Source organism: Hetaerina americana, unplaced genomic scaffold (genome assembly GCF_022747635.1).
Source record: "Hetaerina americana unplaced genomic scaffold, ioHetAmer1.1.p SCAF_12, whole genome shotgun sequence".
NCBI classification, from domain to species: Eukaryota; Metazoa; Arthropoda; class Insecta; order Odonata; family Calopterygidae; genus Hetaerina; species Hetaerina americana.
This window is the reverse complement of record NW_027286292.1, coordinates 5,099,019-5,123,425: the sequence shown is the minus strand read 5'-3', so window position 1 is coordinate 5,123,425 and position 24,407 is coordinate 5,099,019. Positions and strand designations below refer to the sequence as shown.

General features: G+C 36.4%; 1 protein-coding gene across 1 annotated transcript in view; it reads left to right on the top strand.

Annotated features, from left to right (window-relative positions):
* Positions 1 to 24,407, top strand: part of Sol1 — a 1,662,073-nt gene that overhangs the window by 1,627,685 nt on the left and 9,981 nt on the right. Inside the window, exons 10-11 of the mRNA XM_071582627.1 lie at positions 7,664 to 7,854; positions 22,771 to 22,978. Coding sequence (XP_071438728.1) covers positions 7,664 to 7,854; positions 22,771 to 22,978 — 399 coding nt within the window. The remainder of the gene's footprint in view (positions 1 to 7,663; positions 7,855 to 22,770; positions 22,979 to 24,407) is intronic.

Sequence of the window (24,407 nt, the reverse complement as noted above, 5' to 3'; positions counted from 1 at the left end):
CAAAAATAAACCGTAGGAGAAAACCGAGCATCATGCCCTAGCGGAAAACGCTTTCATTCGTATTTTGTGATACCTGTAAACAATTAAGTGTTCGAATGACAGAACACAAGAAATCTACTTAGAAAACACTGTTCAGCTTATCCACCATCTCCGAACACGAGTGGAGAGAACCAGGGCACGGAATACAATTAGAAGAAGCGCCAGTAATAGCCAAAGAGAAGAAATACTGTCTTAGATTGATAAGACAGGCGATTTAAATAGCCTAAACACCGGAAAACTTCAACCGAGAAAACGGATACCCACTACAAAATGCGTGGAAAAGAGCTGTGTGGTAACCAATCTATCAGATGGAAGACAGGATATGACTATACAATCCATATGTGAAGGCGACGGAAATTTCATCAATATATTTTCTACATGAGGACGCTAACTGAAATGCTGGTGAAACTATTGCCAGTCCAAACCCGATGGCCGCGGTGAAACCCCAGAAACATGCAGATTTTAGGTATTTTATCTATATATTCTAAAACCGATATATTTCTGGTTTCTTACTTGCGTATTCTCGTACACTTCAAATGGCATTCTTACTATGGTATACGTTAGTATGATATACGTTTCAAATGAAATTCAATGTAAATGTTTGAGCGGTAGACATGGGTATTCTCGAGAATTTTTTTATTCTCATTAATCAAGATAAATCTCGCTCTACCTCTTAAATTAACCAGAGAGAATCAACATCTTGTAATAAAATTATATAAAAAATTGTCACGCAGCTTTGTGTGGAAGGATGAACAGGTGAACAGATGGCCGGTCCCCAGGCGGTAATATCCAAACACTAGGGAGTCAATTGCCGAATCGCATGACAGGGAGCAGCTTTCCCGAGCAATCAACCAATAATTGACTTAACGTCACTTGAATGGTTAGAAGCCGGTCCAACCCGCAATTTCCAAATCATCTTCACGCTTCATAATCCGGCGCGGAGGTAAGCATTGATTTTACGCCGAAGTATGCGGTGGGTGGCAAACCTCACACCCTCCCATGTAACATGTTTCATTCTATCTTCAATTTCTTGTGATCAATGTGAGTAATCCCCGAGGGGGTGCGTGTTTGGCCTTTCTCGTCCACTGTGCAAATATAACGCATGAGCTACTCCCGGCCTTCCGTCACTATTTCATTGAGGCATGCCAGTATTCGTGCCCACACGATTCACCAACGGACATGAGGCTGGAAACATGTGTGACGTCATTAGAGGCGAATGCCTCAGGAGCTGTATTGGGAGGTGCCTCATGAAAGGGACATCGACTGAAAATCCTTGCATGTTCACTTGGCTTACCCTCATCCACTGGCTCTCGGAAGCAGCAACGCACGCTCTAAATTCATTTATCTTTTTATCTAAACTTTCAGGTTTCAGAGTTTTTTTCGGGTGCATCCAAAATTCCATATTTTATTTCCTTCAAAAACTTGAAAATTATTAATTTATAATTAAAGTAAAAAAAGAAGAAAAAAACCATATTTTTCCGTTCTAATTAATTGTGTTCAAATTCTTAATGAAAACTTTTAATGAATACGATAACCCTCACGATTTATTTTTATCCACTTTTACTGCTTTTATCCACTTTGCTGCTTCTGTGAGGCTTTCAATAAGGATACATGTTTTCAGTATAATTTGCTCTACGCTGACTCACTATCACTGCTTTCAATCTCTCTCTGTTATCCATTCGAATTCCACATAACACAAAGGTAGAAATATATTTTTCCCTTGAGGAATTTATTTCTTGGGCTCCTTTTAAATTTCTTGGACTCCTCGCACATTGAAACCAGTTCCTCATTGAGATGGACGTGCATTTGTTTTGAATGGTCTTCCAAAGTCATTAATTTCTCATTATAAGACGGCTTTAAAACTGATATACTAAAAATGTTCTATGAAAAAAGTTTATCATTGTTTCCAAAATGCTTCTTCTAAGCTGTAAACTTTATAGCCTGCTTCAATGCCTTATATTTTTGGATTGTAATGACCAGCTTTTCGTCCATAAGTTAAAATTTTATTCTTCTCTTTTTCCATTTAGTTTTCCTATTTAGTGAGGTTGCATGCTATTTATATGCTTGTGCCAGCACTTCCATCGATCACTCATAGATTATTAATGTTCTGTATTTTCCACTGGTTTCTAGTTTCTTATTCTGTCACATAGCTTTTTATTTTTATCCTCAGTATTTTATTTTTAATCGTGAATTGCGTATATTTAGGTATGATTCGAAGAAATTGGAGCATATTAATTACCAAATGATATAAATTTCTTACAAGTTTAAAATGTTGGTATTCTCGGCCATGTTTCGATGTTCTATATTACTTCAAGTAACACATTTCAAACACATGAAGATCTGTAGTGCATCAAACATCTTAGAACCTGATGGTGGTAAGTTTTTAGTAAACAAAATTGGTGGTTCTATTGGGCCATTTAAATTTGTATGAAATATACCTTTGGTTCTAGTAACTACCTTTCTCGTAGTCATCGCTCCTTGATTTTTCCGTAGCAATATTCACAAATTACAATATCCTCCTCCTTACCTCTACCTTCTTAAATTCATGTGTGGATGAATGGGTTGTCACATCTAGAGAGTAAGTGATTTTCAAATTAAAATACATGGTTGAAGTTTAAAAAGAAAGTTACGGTTCTGTGGTTTAACATCATGCAAAAATAGCCTTTGACTAGTTACTATTATTATTTTTTATTAAGTGTGCTCTACCAGTAATTATAGGTATTTGGTGGTCTAGGGACTAAGCAATCAGAGTTGCATGTTGCGCAAAACACGAGATTACCGAAACACACACTTGTGACTTAGTAATTTACATTTCAGTCACCTATTCTTCAAAGCACATTTGTTTCATTTGTAACACCCTTGAGAAGAACCTTTTTGTTTTGAACTTTAGGCTAGATCAATGCAATTCAAATGGGTTGCATAAAAAAGAGTTAAGATGAGGAATAAGACAAAGTTTGTAAATTTTATCAAAAATTTCCATTAATACGGTGCTACTGGTTTCATCTCAAAGGTAGCATCTCCGGGTACCTCACCAATGTACTGTCACCTATGTGATGAAATCGGTAGAACCGTATTAATAAAAGGTTTTGATGAATTTCACAACGTTTGTCTTATTCCTCAAGATGAATGCTCAAAGGGTTGAGCCCGATACCATTGAGAAGGGTTAAGATTAGGATTGCCTGAGTTATTCCAAGAATTTCCAAAACTTTGATACACAATCATACCATTTCTGTAAAACGCTTGTCTGGTGAAGTTTTTTTCCATTTTTTCCCTTCTTTCCCCTTCTCAGTTAAAGAATATCGAAATATTTTCCTTATGTTCCAGTTTGTTTTAAATTTCTAAAAAGATATTTACATCATCAATCCATTCAGTTAAAATTTTTAATGCTGATGGCTGATTCTAGATTCTAGAACGAAAACTGCAGGAAAAATATTTCCGTGTTGTTAAGATTCATATGTAATAATTAATGTCGAAATAATTTCTCAATTTCGGGGTGCAGAAGTCCCGTGGATAATCTCTCAGCTACTGACTGGTGGGCCTGGGTTCAGTTTCGGGTGGCACCGCTGGACACAGTCAACTTCTATCTACATGATTACTGACCGCCACCGATAGGGTGTGTTCTGGGTAATTACACACTAAGCATACGACACCAAAAATTAGGTTTATTAATTTTGCTTACAATATGTATACTTCTCTAAATTTTCTTCTTTTGTTTTGCGTTGCGTGGAAACATGTTTATTGAAGCAGGATAATGGGCGTAGACTTGAGGGTTTTGAAATATTGCTGCGTAGCACGGCGGAAACGGTGAAGTGGACAGAAATGAAAATAATCGAGGAAGAGCTAGGAATTGTGGGGAGGAGAGGGGACTAATGGAATAAATACAAAGGAGGTAGTAAAGATGGATTAAGAGCTATTCAACAATGAAATTTTATTTGCCCAAACCATTGGAAAAATCGCGTGCTCACAGACGCCACCCTGATAAAGAAAGTTTAAAATTATATATTCGCATGAGGTCCGTCACAAGCATGTCGATGATCTGTAAAACTTAGAAACAACATGAAGAGCATACAGTATCTCATACGCAAACCTCCACCTTAGCCTCCTTGAAAATATCTTCCTTTCCGGTTACCCCCTGCAACATCTTCAATGGGATCATATATACCGTATATATTCCTCCTCAGGCCACATAGCATGGATTCTCTTGAAACATTCATTTCCTCCCTACCTCTTTTCTCTCCTTCAACTCCACCGCAGGAATCACTTTCCTTGATATTAATATTTATCTTACTAGGCAAAATTTCACACCTCTCTCCACATTAAACCCACTAACAAGCAACAAGGCCTCCACCACACCATTTGCCACCCACCACATACTAAACGCTCTCTACCATACTCACTCTCCTCTCGTGGTCACCGTATTTGTAATAACTCAAACTCACTGGACACATTCCTCCACAACCTGCATATTGCTCTCCTCCGCCACTGTTACCCTCAGCCCATTCTCAATTAAAAAGTCCTTCCACACTTTCACTCCTCCCAACTTTCCCAATACACAAACTGGCGCACCCTCCCCTTCTAAAGAACTTACGTACTTCCCAGGAATCTATTATATTTTCAAGTGCCTCTTTCCCATTTAGACTAACGAAAAAACAAAGGTAAACCTATTACACAAATCTATCTAGGCTACTTATGAACGACCCGCTAATTTATTGGACATATTAAAATACGCCAAGCCTTTATTGAAATCCTCTGCCATCCAAAAAGCCACACCAGTACCCGGTAATTGATAAAAATGTTTAACTTATACTATCTTTCCACTCCTTGGCTCACTTCTCAACTAACAAATCTTGTCCCATCCCTTGGAACCTCCTCATGCACATCCGTCAACATAATCTATCAATTTGACGGTAAACTCTGTCCCTCATTCTGCGTTGGGCAGTGCTCCACACCCCTCAACATCCCCGTCAACTATCACAGCACCTTATGCAAATATTCTTCCGCATCAGGCTCTCTAACAGTGCCTAAATATTGAAACCCGCATGTTTTATTCAAACGTTATTTCATTTTCTCCCTTCGCATTCAAACATACCGCTAAACCTGAAAACCCTCGAATCGGCATGCATATGGCTCCTTGGCATTGGCTTGGATTTTATTTTCAATCTTGCCTACTAGGAGGTACACTCTTCTCATTCCAGTCGACCCCTACCTCTTCCGATTACCCCAAAACCCCTTCACCCCGTCCCTCTTCATTCCCATATTCCTTTGCCCGTTCTGTCGATCACCCGCATCCTTAGTGTTCTTCCTTCCGCTGAGAAATGAGGTCGGGCCGCAGAAATAATGAAAAACCAGAACTGTCTCTTCATTTTGTCTTTTCAAGTTTTACATCATCGCTGCCTTGCGACTGACCTTATATTCACCTTTTTGAATATTTATGTTTTTATTTATTTATATAAGTAAATATTAATCATGACAAAATATATTGTGCCAGAGATTTCCTATTATATATATATATATATATATATATATAATTATATATATATACATATATATATATGTATATGTAATGCATGTATATAGCCATATCGCTGGTATATGTATACATAAACATAAATTTATATATATATTTATTTATTACTCATTTACATACTCATACTCATGCTCATACTCATCCTTATATATGCATAATTATTTACATAGTTTGAATTAAATATAAGAAGGTTCCCACTACGTTCGTGTACAGTCAAATTCTCCAAACGATGAAAATACATTAGGTTTCAGCGAGATGAATATTGCTTGTGACAAAAATTATTATCAAATATACTGAACCTTTGAATATCAGTACCTAGTGCCCTTTTAGGAAAAAAACTTCATGAAAGGCAGGTAGATTGCCCCAACCTGAAATGTCTACCTGTGACCCTGGGACAGGCCTTTCATGTTTGAGCATCTCAAATTTTTTCTTATTTTATGGGTTCAAGAAAGAATGAAATATTTATCTGTATTTTTCTGCAGCTAAAGGGAGTTTTGTAAGAAAAATATTCACTTTATACTGAATATTTTACGTTTTAATCATTTAATATGAACCTTATTTCAACTGATACAATTTCATCTATTTATATTGAAAATTGTTTTCTTTATCAAAACTCAAAATTCCGCATGATATTTCCGCAAAACAATTTTGTTCAACGAATTATGTTCAACGGATTCCTCGAAATAACGGTGAAATCTTCACCTTTCGTGGTATCTCAACCAATGGTGACCTTTTTGGAGATTAAATTTTTGTATTCTTTTTAAAAAGATTTGGTTCCCATTAAGCCTTATCGTAATTTATAAATGTGGATTAATGTATACATTTGTACGAGAAAACCGTTGAAGAGCAGAGATTAAATTAATTAAAATGAAAACATTTTAGAATGGGGAAGTTCGTAATAAATAAACTCAATAAGTATTATAAGTTTCGGAAGTCATTCGTCAGTTTTTACCGCTAGAAAACCCTTTGTAGGTGTGCATGCATATTAATTACTTTAAATTTCTAGAGTTTTATATTAATACAGATTCGAATATTTTCCCCTCATACATAAGAAAAAAGTAGCTTTTGAACTAATATCATTTGCAGTTGATACAGAATTAGAATTATTAATGAATGTTTCTGTTTATTTTCACAACACGCGAGCGTTCCCACCAAACGTCTTTCGTTTTCCTCTGCAAGCGCGCAATTAAAAATATAAATCAAGAAAAACTAATTCATTTTCCTGTTATCAACCACCGCAACATTGATTAATCTATTCGTTGTTATTGTGTTCATGCACATTACTTGCTTTTTCCGTACGATGGCAATTAATTTAATTTATCTGAGATAATTTTTAACACGAAAATCGAGAGTATGCATTTTTTCTTTCTCTAAAAGTTAAATAATCAGGTAAGAGTAATACACGTTATGTTGAAATGAAATAAGGTTAATTTGTAATGCCACACACACTTTATTTAGAACACGACCCAGGTTTCGGCGTTGGGCGTCATCTACAGGTGATCCTCAAAGATGACAACTTTGTACTTTGTCTAAATAAAGTGTGTGTGAAATTACAAAGTTACTTATTTAATTTAAATATATTATGTTAATTCCATAAAGTTACGCCGGAGACAACAAATTTTAAGAGTAATATATGTCCCACGCTTACATTGTTTTCTAATTATTAGTCTCCTTTGAAAAAACGTCATCAGGTATTTGAAAAAAATTATCACTCTCCAGCGGTTATTTTCACTCATAGTTTGTGTAGTTATTGATCATGCTCCTCTCTGCAGACACATTTGTTTTATGCATGTTTCTGTTACATCTAGACTTATGAACATTTATGCTCTAACTTTAATGAAGATATTTTGGCTGGCTTTGATGAATAAAAGTCGAGAATAAATGCCAGAGTTTTAGATAAGGTTCATCGCGTAATTACGGAAGAATCCAATCCTACGCTCACTTACGCAAACACTCTCAGATAACTCTGTTTATTTCCATTGTTTTCAATTACTCAGAGTTCTTGTTAGACGCATCTTTTTAAAAGAGGTCACAAAATATATATTAAGCAGAATACTTATCATTGTATTGACTATCATCTTGTGATTATTTTTTCAGCTGTGAGACAATAGACTCCCTCATGGCCTACGTGCAGATTGACGGAAGAATGGAGAAAATTGACAATTTTTGCGCCTCGAGTATTCCTTTGCCTTTGATGTCCAATGGGCCGCGTATGGTGCTCGAGTTCCGAGGTCTGTATTCATCACGATACGCCCGCGGCTTCAAGGCCATCTACACCTTTACGGAAAGTAAGTATAGAGCGTGTAAAGCGGAAAACACACCATTTAAGCTAAGGATATCTAAATCTAAAATTTACATTTTAAGGATAAGTAGCATTGAATGCAAATTTTATGTATTTATCCCTTATAAGAGGTTGAAAAAAACCAACTAAAAATCCAATCTTCCACCTAATTATTGGGTACCTCATTAAAGGCTACACCCTTCAGCGTTTAATTCAAAATGGAGCGTTCTATGTAAGTTGATGTTTAATTTAAATCAATATTAACGTCCACTCCAGTTTAAAAAAATGGATATTTCCCTTTTATTTTCTTTACAATTTGGAAAAATCTTGAAATGTCTTGAATCTTGAAAATAATGGATAATAAATGCAATATTAAGAGATATATTCTAAAAATCAAGCAAAATAATTTATTATTTTACGTCATTTTCATTCATGGCCTTATGAACTTTAAATAATAAGATCGAATGTATGGTATCCTCAGTTTAAAATGAAATAAAATTTTAAAAATATATATTATTTATCATCGGACAATTTTTCTGGTAAAATTCAAGGTGTGATACAACTATTTAAACATAATTGAGACGTTGTCATAGTGATAACTTGTTGTATTTACAATTTACTCCTGGTTTTTTTCAAGTATAATCATGGTTTCGATAATTTTGGATATTTTAACTCAAAGAATTTGGGAATATATAGCATATGCTAATGTGATATGCTTTGATAACAAACGTCAATTTTGAATTATTTTCCTTTAGATAGATCATCGGTTCGTGTCATACTTAGTCTCATACGTTTTTGCTAGTTAGACTGTTAGTTTGTAACTACTGATATCATTCTGTATAAATTATATTTACCCATGGTAAAATATATTTTACCAAACATTTCCTTTGATGATGATTTGGTGTGCAACGAAAATGAATCCGTTTAATTACGGCAGCATGTCTGTACCCCAGTCCATGAGTAGTGAGGTAACACTACGTATGCAATGTGAAAACGTTGAATACAGTGGCTGCTTGCGTGAAACATCGCCATTGCATTCTTTATGGTCTACCATTGCACTCCGGGGATCGATCGATAAATACCCCTCTCTCCCGCCTTCGTCACTGTTAACGGCGTAAACCGTATGAAATTCCCAATATCGGTACACCGAGTTGGTATCTCCAATAAAGTTTTCACTGGTTGGGGACTTGTCAATGCCAGGCATATTGTAGAGTCAGAGGTAAGGGAAAGAAGCAGCTTATGCGAGTGTCGGCGCAAAGGGCAAGGCTTAAGACTAGGATTACTTTTTGAATCGATTCGAACCCGTTCAATATTTGTAGGTGAATCAAGCACGTAACTACCAGATGCGACGAGCCATTTGTGAGAAAACCAATGATTACCCCAAATTCAATTTCATGAAACATTTTCTTACAGCGCGCTCTCTTCCCTGAGGGTGAGATTATCATGAAAGGTTTAACGGTGAAGTGCGCTCGGAGATGGCAGATCTGTTGTGGAAATTTTTATTCAGAATATGCTTGTATTGTCGAATGTCACTTCCATTCGGTATCAGTACTTGGATATTATAACAATTTAAATAGGTGTAGGAATTATAATTCTAAAAAACACCAGCCTGAGTCAACAGATGGATAACAATATAATCAATGGTCTTATTCAGAGCTTTCTGTGTCGGATTCGGATTTCTGTGTCAGACTAGGTAGGAATAGGGCTACAGAAAATCTGGTCTTCTGGCCCCTATTCATACCATTGGACGTTGTATCCAACAGTGGCCACTTGTTCTATTAATTTAATTGCTTTAATTTACATTTAAAAACCGTTGATGAGATGATTATAATCTTCATGACCACTTTTTGTAAGTGTTCGTAGCATATCAATTACCCTACTACATTGTGAAGCCACCAAACTAATCACTTTTCACGTTCACTTCATCCGTCGGTCAGGCAAGGTTTCTCTTTCCTTATTGTTGGTCTCTGAGAGTTCACAGGAGCCTTTGTGAAGATAAAAAGTTATTTTCGTCTATGAAGATAAAATTTTCATCATATATATGGTTTATACATTGTTAATCTATAAGTTGCTCGGAGCTTTGGTATTCCGATTTTCCAAGCTAAAATTGGTGAGTAGTGTTAAAGAATGCCCATTCATTTAGTTAACCGTTTAAAATAACTTCGACTCTCCTTAGACTTCCAATTTGTGATGGAGATTATCACTCATACTCCAGAATGAGAGTACGTATATACAAAATATTTCCCTGTCCGTGGTATTTCTGTTTGATATTTACATACACTACCTTGATTAACAGTCATCAGATACAAAGCGATAAAAAATAGGGTTGTTGCAGTATTTTTATTAAACATAAATCGTAAAAATAGCGTGAAGTTATTTACATGGTACAATTCTACGAAATATTATAAATAGAATCAGTTCACTATCTAATGTCTGTTTAACTTACTTTATACTGAATTCATATGCCAACCGAAGCAGTCGCCGTGGTTTTCCAACCATCGACATTTTACTATTGCTAGTATTCATGATGCATAATATATTTAAACGGTATTAATCACTGAAGGCATACCGTGGCATTTCTATTAAAATTAGGTAAATTACGGCCCAATATGCATTTCAAAAGTAATTATCATTCTCATTTGAGATCAAATACCATTACAACAATTATTTGTATTTTCTTGTGAACGTTAACTGTCTAATCCGCTAAAGAGGTCCTTAATTTTCTCAGCTAGGCATTTATTATATTTGGGTTTCTTGACTGTTTAGAGTTGACTGAAGTAAAAGTGCAATGAAAAGTATTAGTAAAGAACACATTTCTGTAAACACTAATTGTGTCAAAATTCTCGAATCTCAAAAATTCCGTACGTTTAGTCGAATTTGGTGAAATACTCCAATTCTCCGATTATATGTATACTCCACCCATTTGAAAAAAGTTTAAATTTAATATTTGTATTTTAAAGCCATTGTAAAAAATCTGGTTTTATATTTTTTGCAGTGCGACTGAAAGAACTCACACTGTTTCCAAGAGCAAGAGTTTTTTTATCGAAGTATCGGTTTTCACATTGATGTAGGTATTGTTGGTGACCGTCCTTATTTGATTTGAGTGATTTTGAGTAATTAACTTAGTGGAATCAAATAAAGGGACCTATATACAATTAGGACAAACCCCAATTCACCTAATTGTTATTTTAACACACACAACACACACACACACACATATATATATATATATATATATATATATATATATATATATATATATATATATATAGTATATATATGGAGCACTCTTGAGAGAAATAAAATTTGAACTTGATTTGAAAATTTGAAGAGAAATAAATTTCGAATTGGAAAATTTGAATTTGATTCAAAAAGTTGCGACTTTTACTGGTATAAAAAAACCGAAGCACTTTCAAATTTCGCTTATTCAGTTTAGTTATGGAAATAAATATATAGTCTAGACTAGCAGTACCCCCGCCATTAGCCATTGCGGCGGCTTGCGGGATATTGTGAAGATATTGATGTACATAATCAAAAACGTACCTCATTTACAGGATGTTGAACTACTATATTGTCATTGTTTTTTATGAGGGTTTAGATGAATATATTTTAGGAATGAAAGATCCTTGCTGCTTCCTGGAATTACCGTCGCATAGGTAATTCCCGGAAGCAGCATAGTTGTCTCATCAGAGAGACGTCACGGAAGCCTAAGGATTAATATTTGTGGAATACTTGTGATAAATATTTGCTTTAAAAATCCAGCATGCTCGATTGTGAGAATATATCTATTTATTTGGGTTATGTACGATTTTGCCGCGACAGCACAGTAGTCATACGGCTTTGACTCGGTTCTTCTCCCAAAATCCTAACTAATAAATATAATGTCAGAATTCTTGTTTTGTGAATAGTTTCCGTCGAACGTTTAACAATCTGCAGCCTTGAAAATTGATGGCATACCGACTCTCTGGAACATATTACAAAGTTCCTTTAAATATTTTGTTCTATAATGCGACATACTCTGAATGTTTTATCAAGGGTTATATGTTATGAATCAAAGAAGTACAGGGTGTGGCAACATAACTTCCTTTATCTTGCTTTCTAAAAAAGGAAGTTATGATTCCGCACCCTGTGTTTCACTATCATTACTGTTTCTTGAAATGAGAATGGAGCGAAACGAAATGAGCACGTTGAGAGGGAAGCAGTACAGAGCGATATGGGGAGGGATAATTTGCTCTCGTCGCATAAAACAGGAAGGGCTCAATTGTCGCAGATACCGTAAGGACCATGCCGTACCATAAGGACGTAAACTGGTCCTACGAATGCTCACTTTGGTAGGGATTGCCTTCTGCTTGCGTGTAAATTATATTAACATTTGAAATTAGCTTTGACTCAGGGATAAAATTTAATAAAATTTCAATAACGCGTTGTCAACATGGTTAGGAGCTGCTAAGCCCGTGCGTGCTCCTCTCAAGGCCTATGGCCAATATTCTTTGTCCAATATTCATCGGCCAGAGAAACAACATGGCATTGCTAGGATCAGTCACGTATTAAGATCACCAGTCAGGGGAGTTCACCGTATGAAAATGCTGAAGGGAAAAATGCAAGAGAAAGAATATACGAGAGTCTTATATCTCTATCGTCAGCAGTTGTTCTTGAAAGTGAAAAAAATTGAGTAAAACATCGCAAAATGATTTCTTGCTCTTCTGATATCCTGTACATTGCACTCAGTATTAATTTCTGCTATTTCGCAGAGACATTAATGGTTACGCGTCTCTCTACCAGTTAAAAAGCTGGATAGGGATTGGTGTTGCCACGTAGTAAGTTTTAATTGAAGGCATGAAGGGCTTGAAAATAGTTTCTTTGCACGTGAGTTGCAATAAACCATAAAGTGCTCACGTTATCAGGCTGGGCTCATATGCAGTCAACTGAACCCTATAAAAAGGAATTAACAGATCCACGAGGGCAAATTGTTCATTAATACTTATGACCCAATTCCACGAAACATGGCACCTCCCTCCCGGACTGTTTATAAATCATCGATATGTAAAATTCACTCGGTGTTCGGAGTTCATTGTCCATGGGCTCTTTTCTCTTTCAATTCAGGAGCCATGTCCCGATATTTGAATGTAGTGTATACAATGAGCAATTGTTGAAAACTGAAAATTCACCATAATAAATTCTTGTTACGCTATCACTTATGAGCTCATTAGAGAGAATATTTCCGTAGAGTAGTGGATCATTTTGTGAACAAAGGTCCAGATTTTCCTGGAAATTTAATTGTGTATAAAGGTACACGTGTAGCATGTATATTCCAGTTTACATTGTAAATGTAATTCATTATTCGAATAAATTAAAGTGTGTATTTGTTCCAGGCACTTCGGCTATTGGTAAATAATGAATATTTAATACCGAAGTGCTTATATATGTCTATTATCTAAGTACTTGATATTCAAGTGGTTTTACTAATATTGTTTATTCCCAAGGATTTTAAGAACATATTTAATTTGTAAAGAACCATATTAAAACTTTTAAAACCGAGTAATAGTGCTTAAATTACCGTCATTTATACCCCGTCAATCATGAAGTGCTGGGGATTCCCTGAATAACCTTCATGATCCAAGAAACATAATAACGCGAATCGTTTAACAAATTTGCAGCTTTACTTGGGCTTTTTCCTCGTGTAATTTTGCATTGAATATTTTATCACAAAATTTTTATATTTTGTGGTCATAGCCATGTACAGCTAACGAGTCACGGTCAACGGGGCAATATTCTTGTATCTGAATATTAGAAATTGAAAGAACAATATGATTGGTTTCGTTTATGATATGCTTTTAGTGCATACTAAACACTTATGGCAATGGATAACGGAAGGCGTGGTACGAATCTCAATCCACGGTTCGTGCTCCATTTGATCGGGAAGAGATCAATTTGAAGTTTCGGCTTGTTCCAGCGACTTATTTCGCTAGTCATCAATTCAGGAAGAGGGGTGAATATCTTGGATAGAAATTTTATCGGGTGCTTCCTTTTTGCAATGGTCCAGTACCATTTATATCCAACACTCTGTGAACACATCTTCTTTATTTTCGGCGTTATCCCTTTCTGCAATTAAACAAACCAATGGACATTAAAAGGCGATCAAGTATTAAGTAACAATGAATTATCTTTTCTCAAATATACATGTTTACGTAAACGAGTAATATTTTCCTAGAGTATAAATTATATATTCATTCCAATTAATGAGAAAATTACATCCAATGCCCGTGCCAAATATCTTTAAGGCCGGCTTCGGAAACTCAGTAAAGATTCCGTTTTATGAAGGCTAACCAAAATAGCCATTGAAATATAAAACACATTGTAATATTTTCATCAATCTATTGGGAAAAACCACATCATTGTTTTCAGTTGTATTAAGCGATTCCCATAGTTAATTGGAATTCCATTTCATTGCTTGTTCATCTCAGCATGCTTGGAATTCCAGAAATCTTTAACTAACGCGAAGGGTATTGTATGCTTGTTGAACAATTTCCTTCATTATGGACTTTTCCTCATTTTCTTCATGTGAAGTTGATTACGTTATTAGCACTACGTTTTTATGTTGCCCTTGTGCCGTAAAATAACAACGAGCGGCAAGCAGTTAAACTTTAAATGAGAAGTCAGTAGAAAATATATTTCCCAAAACCCCTCTAATCCCCGCTTATAAGGCTGCTCAGTAATATTTCTTCATTTTCCGAGAGGAATTTTTCCTGCTCTTTTTATTCGCTCGGCAAAAATCTCTCGCGTCACGGAGCCGGGAGGGGTAAACGTTTCCGGCCGTCACGCAACTGGAGAAATGATAATGATGCATTTAGGGGATCGCTAATGTATTTAATGCGTGTTCCTACGATTATCTTCCGGAGTGGCCCGGAAGTAGGAAGGGGATTTCCCGCAGAGCATTATCACGGAATTCCCTTGTTATACCATTGGTAAAGCCGTCCTTTCATTTCCTTCTCGGGAGATAATTATTTAAATCAGTGATTATGGTTGGTTGGGATGCGCCAGATTCCAGTCGTAAAAGGGTGAAGGCTTTCAATATGTCACGAGCTCGTTTTAGTTTAGTCTGCCCTGATTTCACGGAAGAATGAAGAGAGCTGGAGGCGTCTGATGGGGGGCCCGGCACCCGTCCAGCTTGGGCTAACCTCGTTTACTCCTCACACGGGTGATTATAATGATGACCACTCCAATTGTATGTAATTCCGATGTGGATTCATTCGGAAAAATGCATTAAAATCTCTCATAAAAATTAAGTGATTCTCCTTTGATGTTTTTATGATTTTAGGCTTTCCCATCTCAGTAATCTGGCGCAAGTCAACATGCCATAACATTCGCGATGCTGTAGACTTACTATATTTGCGAGGTGTAATGAGCGGAGAAGTGATGAATGCATTTTTTTCTCAGTAAATCTCACTAAATTTCACTAAAGTAAATTTCACTAAATCATTCATCTGGATATTTTGCTGAGAGCAGTGCACTTTAGTAATCTCCAAGCATATATTATTATATGCTCTCAAATATTTAAGTATTCTGAAATCATTTTTGTGATTACACTGGGTGAATAGTTGGCTATTAAATTAAGTTTTAAAAAATTATGAAACTGACAACTGAAAATTCATCATAACGAATTCCTGTTTCGCTTTTACTTATGAGCTCATTGGAGATAATACAGGGTTCGTCCGGAAAATAAGTGTACTGACTCCTGGGCTGGGCGCGCCGCTCCAGGCGCGCCCAGCACCGCTCTGACGGGCTGCGATTGGAGGGGGGTATGTTGCCAAGCGACGCTGAAAAAGGCAGTCGGCTCTGAGCTGTGGTGTAGTGAGGAGCTCTGGTAACGTGAACCTCCACGCTCGACCCACGTCACGGAACGCGATGCCGAAGTTTTTGGAGCAGCGTTATTCCATCAAATTTGCGGTAAAGCTTGGGAAATCGTCTACCGAAACTGTCGGTATGATTAACCAGGCTTACGGGGAGTCAGCCATGTCCAGAAACATGATCTTTCGGTGGCACAAGATGTTCGTGGAGGGCAGAGAAGAGGTCGACGACGAGTCTTCGAGAGGTTCCCGATGATGCCTTCGCGGGAGCATTCCAGGAATGGGAACGCCGCTGGAACAAGTGCATCGACTCACAAGGGTCCTATTTTGAGGAATATTAGCTTTAGATATGTAAAAGTGTAATTCATTTTTTTTCCTGAGCTCAGTACACTTATTTTCCGGACGAACCCTGTATTTCCGCAGAGTAGTGGATCATTTTGTGAACTGTTCCAGATTTTCCTAGGAACTTGATTGCGTACAAAAGTACACGTGTAGCATATATATTCGAGTTTACATTGTAAATGTAAAATATTATACGTTGTAAATTATGTCGTACTGTGCCAGTATGCTTCTCCGCCCCATCCCGGAAGTAGATACACATTCCGTGATTTTATGTAATTAAAAATGAACCCTTATTTAGCTTAGATAATACTAATTTCATATATTATTTAATTTTCTTTGATCTGCTCAATGATTACCATTAAAGAGTCAAACGTTCATTTGTTGCATTATTCAAGGTCCCAATAATTATATCGCTACAAAGGATACGCAAAAAGACGACATCATGTACCATGTCTTTACAAACGTTTATCCTCTCGGCTTCGGTAAACTATCTTAGGGCCCTTCGCCCCTAACATAAGGATGAATAGAAGTATAGGAGAGCGTAAAGATATAATTCAAAAACTTGAAACTCGTTCTACGGAATTAACCATGTAGACCGCCAACTGTTCGGGTGAAGGAGGGCTTGGTATGAACGGAATCAGGTGAATTTTCAAAATGAATCTGGGAAGGAGAATACTGAGTTGTGACATCCACCAACGTTTGATGTGATGCCCAGAAACTTGACCCCATGCCATAATGCTCCACCTCTTTTCAACTTCTTCTGTACATAAACCTATCTCTCCAGTACCTCGAATGGGCTCGAATCCATAGCTTGGCCCCCTGCCCAAAGCGTTAGATACTCGAGGGTTGCTGCCGCTGTGGCCCACAATTTTCCTCGGCTCAAATACCATTGGCTCTGTTGTTCGCCGTGACCGGGTGAGCGAGTCTCTCGTTCCCCTTTAAGGCTGCTTCCTATAATTACCGCGTTTGATATACCCACCAATCTCTCTCTCTCTCTCTCTCTATACATTTCAAGGGATTGAGCAGTTATCATCCCCTTAAAGTGTACTCCTTTCCTTTTGTTTTAACGAGGCATTGATCCTTATAATATTTACCTATTTCCTCTGCAACACATCTTATTTGCTATGAATGCTTCCTCTATAAATTCAAGTTTTCATTTGGATTAATGTTTCATAACGGGTTTATTTCTCCGCGAAAATGTAAGGTTTCTCATGATCTGATATTGAAATATATATATAATATATATATACATATATATAATATATACACATACACACACACACACACACACACACATATATATATATATATATATATATATATATATATATATATATATATATATATATATATATATATATATGTGTGTGTGTATATATATATATATATATATATATATATATGTGTGTGTGTATATATATATATATATATATATATATATATATCTGTATCCTTCTGAAAGCAGTATTACCAAATTAAGTAGAATGCATGCTGAGGTGGAACACAAAGAATGACAGTAAATACAATAATACCAGGGTATGGATATGATGATGAGGTCAAAACCTGGGCGAAGAAAAATTATTTGATTCGGTGGAAAAGTGCATTTTTAGTCATTTATGGCGGCATTGCTGGTAACAATCTTCAAATAATGTATTAAGGTATTGAATAAATTTACGTTACCAAATTATTAATAGCAATTCATTGAAATAGAGTACAAGTATCAGGTTTGATTAAACGGCGGTCTACGGGCCGTTGAGTACTTCACTCCGACCGTTGAGTACTTCACTCCGTTGCATAAAGGTATTACGACAGCATCCACTTAGTAAGAATACATTTTCACGACCCCCACAATGCGACATTTGCATCGTATATATGTCGTATTGTGCCTGTATGCTTCTCCGCCCCATCCCAGAAGTAGGTACCCATTCCGTGATTTTATGCAATTTAAAGTGAACCCTTATTTAGCTTAAATAATACTAATTTAATAGATTAATTAATTTTCTTAGGTCTGCTCAGCCGAGCCGGATGATGATTATTCTATGAACATTAGAGAGACTCGGTAAATGTGGTGGTTTAATCCTTTTGCATGCTGTCTCAAAAGCACACGGCCAACAAAGCTTTGAGGAAAGTACTCATTTTTGCTCGTGGAGTATACCCCCAACGATTATCCCTAATTGATTTTTTACGTAAAGCGTTCGCCTGTCACAATTATAGTGAAGTCGCTACAATTGTGACAAACGGAATTGGTTGTCAAATCAAGGTTTCTCCGGGAAAATATATAGTATAAAGCCATGCGCAGTTAGGCTATAAAAAATTAAAATTAAATTATTTTACTCGATCAGAAAAAACATGACTAAACTTTCCTGCACTTGGAAGCACAACACATTTCATATCAATCATAATGCTTCACGCCACATCTCAGAGCGTTTATAATTATGTGACTTTATAAAAGATAAAAATCCCACCCCCTCCTACTAGGTTTTATGTTAATTCTTACAGTCGCAATGCTAATCGCCTTGAATATGACAAAAAGATGTCGAAACCATGGCCAATAAATCAAAATTATAGCCTGAAAAGTCAAAAAGTGGTGTTTTATTATACGCTTGACTTAATTTTTTCTGGATTATCGTGTAATAGAGTTAATTTAAGCATTAAATAAAGACGAGCAATGAACTTCGTAGCCATAAAATGTGACGACTGAGGTCTACGAGTACTCAGTGATTCCCATTAAAGAGTCAAACGTTCATTTGTTGCATTATTCAAGGATCCCAATAGTGATATCGCCACGAGTACGCAAAAAGACAACATCATGTACAATGTCTTTATAAACGTTTATCCTCTCGGCCTCGGTAAACTATCTTAGGGCCCTTCGCCCCTATCATAAGAATGAGTAGAAGTATAGGAGAGCGTAAAGATATAATTCAAAAGCGTATTCACATTGAAGAAGACAAATCCCCGTGACAGGAGGAGATCTCATCAAGAGCTCCCATTGATCTTCTAACGTTGCACCGTTCCTCGAAAAGCAAGTCAATTTCTCAAGGCAGAAGGTATCTAGCACCACTCCAATATTTGAGGAAAGTAATAAATATCACCCAACCACCATAAATCTCTCTAGCATTCCATTTCTGTAAAATTCTAGAACTATTCATGCACAACAGTGGTTGCTCTGCGTTTCTTGTGACGAAGTTCACTGAAGAGCATTTTACATCAGTAGTATTACGCGCCATTTCTTTCACTCCACAAATTTATTAAACGTGGAGCACGAGAGACAGTCTGTCCTACTCGAATACTTAACTCCGGTGGAAAAGCTTCCTCGTAGCATTTTAATGAAATCTATTTGCAACATCTTTTGCTTCAGCTTACGAATACGCTGACACCGAAAGCTATTCGTCTTGCTTCCCTTAAAAAAAATAGCCCTTATGTAAGCTTCTCTTGAAATCAGAGATAGCTTACCCTTGCTATCTGAAAGTATCTTTTTCTACAATAGAAAAAATATCCTTAATTTGTTTACAGATATCATTTTTAAGCAAAATCAATAAATAATGTACCTTTTGAACAAGAGATTCCTCAGTCATGGAATAACTACCTAAAATCGATTTGAACTCGTATTACATAAATTATTCGAATTAAAAACCAATTTGTAATGACACCATCAAAGTTTTTGGTGAAAGTTCATTAAAAATACGCAAACTAAATTGCTATTTTATAATAATTTCGCTTTCTGGGGGTATGCTCCACCAACTCTGCGATGAAATGCAATCATAGATAATAATATCGGAGATGTATTGATACAAGTATAAACATAATTTTCATAATTCATTCTGTACTACATTCGCTAGCTTCCTCGCCGTTTGTCTATGGCACCATGGCACTAAATACCACTGTACTCAGCCCTGACTAACATGACACAAAAATTCTTAAACCACATAATACCTTTTACAATAACTTGTTTTTAAGAAACTAAATGCTTTCTACCCACCTTTATTCCAGCATGCCTATTCTTTTTATCTCTCAGCCTCAATTTTTCAGCATTCTCCCTTCTATTATAGTCTTCAGCATCCGATTGCTTCCTTACCTCCCTATCTCTTCACCTACCATACCTAGAACTTCATCGCTTACTCCCCGTTCCGTCCATTTTATTTTCCCCATTTCCTCCACACCTCGAAAGCCTCCAATTTTTATTTTTTCCCCATTTCCTCCACACCTCCAAGCTTCCAAAGCTTAACCTCTTGAGTCAGCGGCTTTGTTTCCGCGCCTTGCAGAAACTCCGCTCCAAATTTAAGTTTCCATTTTTCTTTTCTTTATATCTTTCCTTGCGGTGCCTGTTATCAACTCCCGCCTCTTCTTCTCTTGTTGTTATGTCGTTATAAACTCCAACTTCTCCTTCTCTTTTTCACTTCTTCTTATAATGCCCCTACTTCTCTGCCTACCCTCCTCCAAACACTTTCTATATAACTGAACCGTTCTACCTGTTCTAGTTTATGTCAAATTTATCTTTTATTTTTCTTTATATTCATTAAGATTCTCATTACCTTCGTTTTCTTTTTGTAAAGCCCCACGCCATACTCACCACAATCATTCTGCAATTCTTTGAACAATGATTGTAACCCTTTAGCTGACTAGCTAACTAACGTATGGTTATTCGAAAACCTGAGTTGAAGAGCTCCCAATTAGTTTCATCTAAGTCCCCAGGATATTCCATGACTCTCCTCTGCGTATGTATTGCAAACAAAAGGTGATAATTGGCATCACCGTCTTACTCTCCTGCTTAGCACAGCTCCTCCCGTCTCCCCATTCGCCAACCGCTCCAATTAAGTTGTCTATCCTTCTGCTACTATCTCGTGCTACTATCCTACTACTATCTCCTGCAAAGTATCCATTACTTGTGTCAAGTTTGCTCTGTAAAATGCCTTCTCAAAATTCACAAGCATGCAAATGCATGCTGATTGCGTATGTCATACATTCCCTATGTTACTTTATACTAGTGACTTCATGATTGTCATTACACCACGCGCACTCATCCTTTTTCTTAATGCAACCTGATATTTTCTTAGTACTAATTTACTCTCTAACCCAACTTTCCTTTACTTCTTTAATATACTAATTAATAATAATTTCCGAGAGTGAAATCAAGGTTATAGTCAATATATAGCCTCCTTCACACGCTGCAGCTTTACTCTTTGTTGGAATGGTTTCAAAACTTAGCGAGTAAAATCTTCCGGCTTCATTCCTCCCCCATTAATGACACTATTAACCCCATAAAAATGGCTTTCGTTTTCCTAAATTCTTGAGTAGTGCTACAAGAATGTTATATATTCGTATAGCCTCCTTAGATTTCCTTTCCTACAATGGCCTTTCTATCTGGCACTCAAGTTTTCCTGGTTCTAAATTGTCAATATCGGCCATAAGTTCCCATTCAATATCCCAACTACCTGGGTGATCGTCTTCATTATATATATTTCCTCTACATATTCCTTCCATCTTGTCACAGCATCTTCCTCTTCGATAAATATTTAACCTGTTGCATCTCTAACGGGCTAAACGGAATATAAATATTTACATCCTGACTGTTCATTCACCTTCCTGTTTAGCACTTCAATTTACTTACGCGATACCTCGCAAGCCACTGCAAGGGGGTGTGGCGGGGGGATTGGGAACCAGACATGCATGCAGAATTATTAATGCATATATTCATGTGAATATATATTAGGAAATATACGAAAAGACTCGTTCACGTCACACATGCATTTTTATAGGCATCATGCAATAATTCTCGTGTTTGGATAAGTCATTTAATTTTTGTTTCTCAGATTATTTGTAATATAAATATTTAATTTCGCCCTGTCTCTGTAAACTCTCTGTCTCCCCTCGTTACCCTTGACACCAAGATTCCTTGACCCAATTGATTTCTCGCCTTAGTCAATTGTTCAGAATTTGTATTTCTTCTCTCTATTTTAAAGTTGACGTTCTCCCATTTCAATGTTTCATTCATATTCCAATGCATTTCTTTTTCATAATTTTTCTATTTTTTCTTTCGCAGCTTTATTTATTCATTTTTAGAGACATTCCCATCTCAATTCTACTGTTCCTGGCCCCTTAACTTCACCCAAAACTTCGTCCTGTTACTTCATATTTTATGCTCTCTAAATTCTTTTACATTTAACTTTCTTAATCTCCTCGTTTTCATTTTCTTAAATTTAGCATAGCTAATTATCATCCGAATCCACCTCTTTTCCCGGAAAACTGAAGTCTATGACCGTATTCCTAAATCTATACATAAACATAATATAATGTAACAGATATATTCGTGTTTCTCCCAGCATTTAAACGTGGCACTTAACTTTAACGTGGAATCATCTCTGAAATGGCCGCCCCACAAGAGTCAGAAGCCTCTGTAACCGCATCACTAAATAACGGAAGCTGGGAATACCTTTCGTATGGTTCCCAGCGTTCGACTTACATGGCAAAGGTGACCATACTATGAGCAAATATCATTGCTGTTACTTACTTAGGAATACGCAAGACCTTCAACCACGTCAATGGGGTGGGCTCAAAGTTAACTATGAGATAATTTTTTCTTCCGCAGTCATCAGAAGATGTCTAAATTATGAAATCATGACTTCTACTATAGTAAGAACTGTTTGATTAGAATAACGTGAAACATCTCTGGGTGCATCTGTCAGTACATCTCAATTGTTCTGCAAGTAATTAATGCTCCAATTTATTCCAAACAGATTTCGGCGTCACATCCGGCAGACAGCTTCCGGATTACCCGTGTGCTTTCGTCTTCAACAGCAGTGAGACGTTGAATGGTACATTCTCGAGTCCAAACTATCCCGGCAACTACCCTAGAGACACCGAATGCCACTATTTTTTCCACGGCAAGGCAAAGGAGAAGGTCCATATTCATTTCACCTACTTCGACGTTGAAGGAGTTTTGCCGTAAGTAAAAAAATCACCCCGAATTCATTTACTCCCTTCTACCTGCTTATTTCTAGCTAATTCTTTCTTGGTCAACCCATTGCAATTTCCTCTGTGATATACGTATTTGTTCCAATTTGTAATCATTCAAAATATTACACTTGCAGATTAAGTCATTTAATTCTCATAATTGAAACTGAAATGCAGGGCCAAAGAACCAAATCAAAAGACTCTTGTTGAAAATCTCCTCATAAATATTTGAACCACTCGTTTATAAATTAGTCCTTATAATTCTGCTCTTATTTGTATTAAAATGCAGGAATTGTTAGCGGTAGAGTAGATGGAGTGACCCTGTGGAACTCTTATCAACTCTCTTATCTATGTTTGGTGTAAAATGAATGTCTGAATACTCCTAACTCTGCAAAAAAGGGTTGGCGGTTGATTTGCTTCTATTACCTACATAATCAAATCCTTTTTGATATGTCCAGAAATAATAAGGAGAATTGTGTCACATTTCCTTCCTGGAAACGACTATGGAAAGAGCGTTTGGAATTTATTTGTGAAATATTTTACATTCATTGGGATACAGAAATAACTTTTCCTATGAAAGTATTTGTTAAAGCTCATTAGATTATGGCCGTAGGGAACTGGTATGTGCAAAGTTTCTTTGCGACCAGCGTTCTGTCACTTCATCTTTTGGGTTATTTACTTTTTGTGAGGTAAGTAATGTGCCGGAATAATTTATCAAATGATTCGATTTTGCATTCCTTTCAATTAAATACTTGAAAATATCTGCCATATCGTAGCAACATTGGTCTACACAACTTATATAACATTATGAATGGCATGAAACTCTGATGCCATGAAATTTGCAGGGAATATAAAAATGTCAATTTTCGTGAATCTATATAAACAAATTTTGCGACTGGAGTATTTGAAGGCATGCCAAATTGAATTTTAATGGTAACTTAAAAGGTTTATCTTGTAACTTCTGTATTATAGACTAATTTACGTTTTTTTATCCGTCAAACTTAATAGGTCTCTCTCGGAAGCATTCTAGATTTTCGGACCTCACTTCTAGTTTTGGGATCAAAAAACACGGAAACAATAAAAACCTACGCAACAAAGAAATAAACATCGTAGAATGAATTACATTCGTCGACGATACCAATTGAATGTCCCCAACTCCCCGATCAGGTTCTCCTCTACTAGCCCAGATATTCAGCGATGCCAAGCCATCGTAAAATGGTCGTCCTCAGAAAACAAAAATTTGTTGCGTTAGTTTTGATCATCGCCTTACGCACGATCTTAAAGAGCTATCCATTTGATATTCATGAACTTTATACCCTGAATTCTCTCTGCGCATTACAATATTTAAATATTTCTGTAAGCAAACACTGCAATAATGACTAAATTTACTCGAGTGTGAACTAAGCAATTGATATATAGA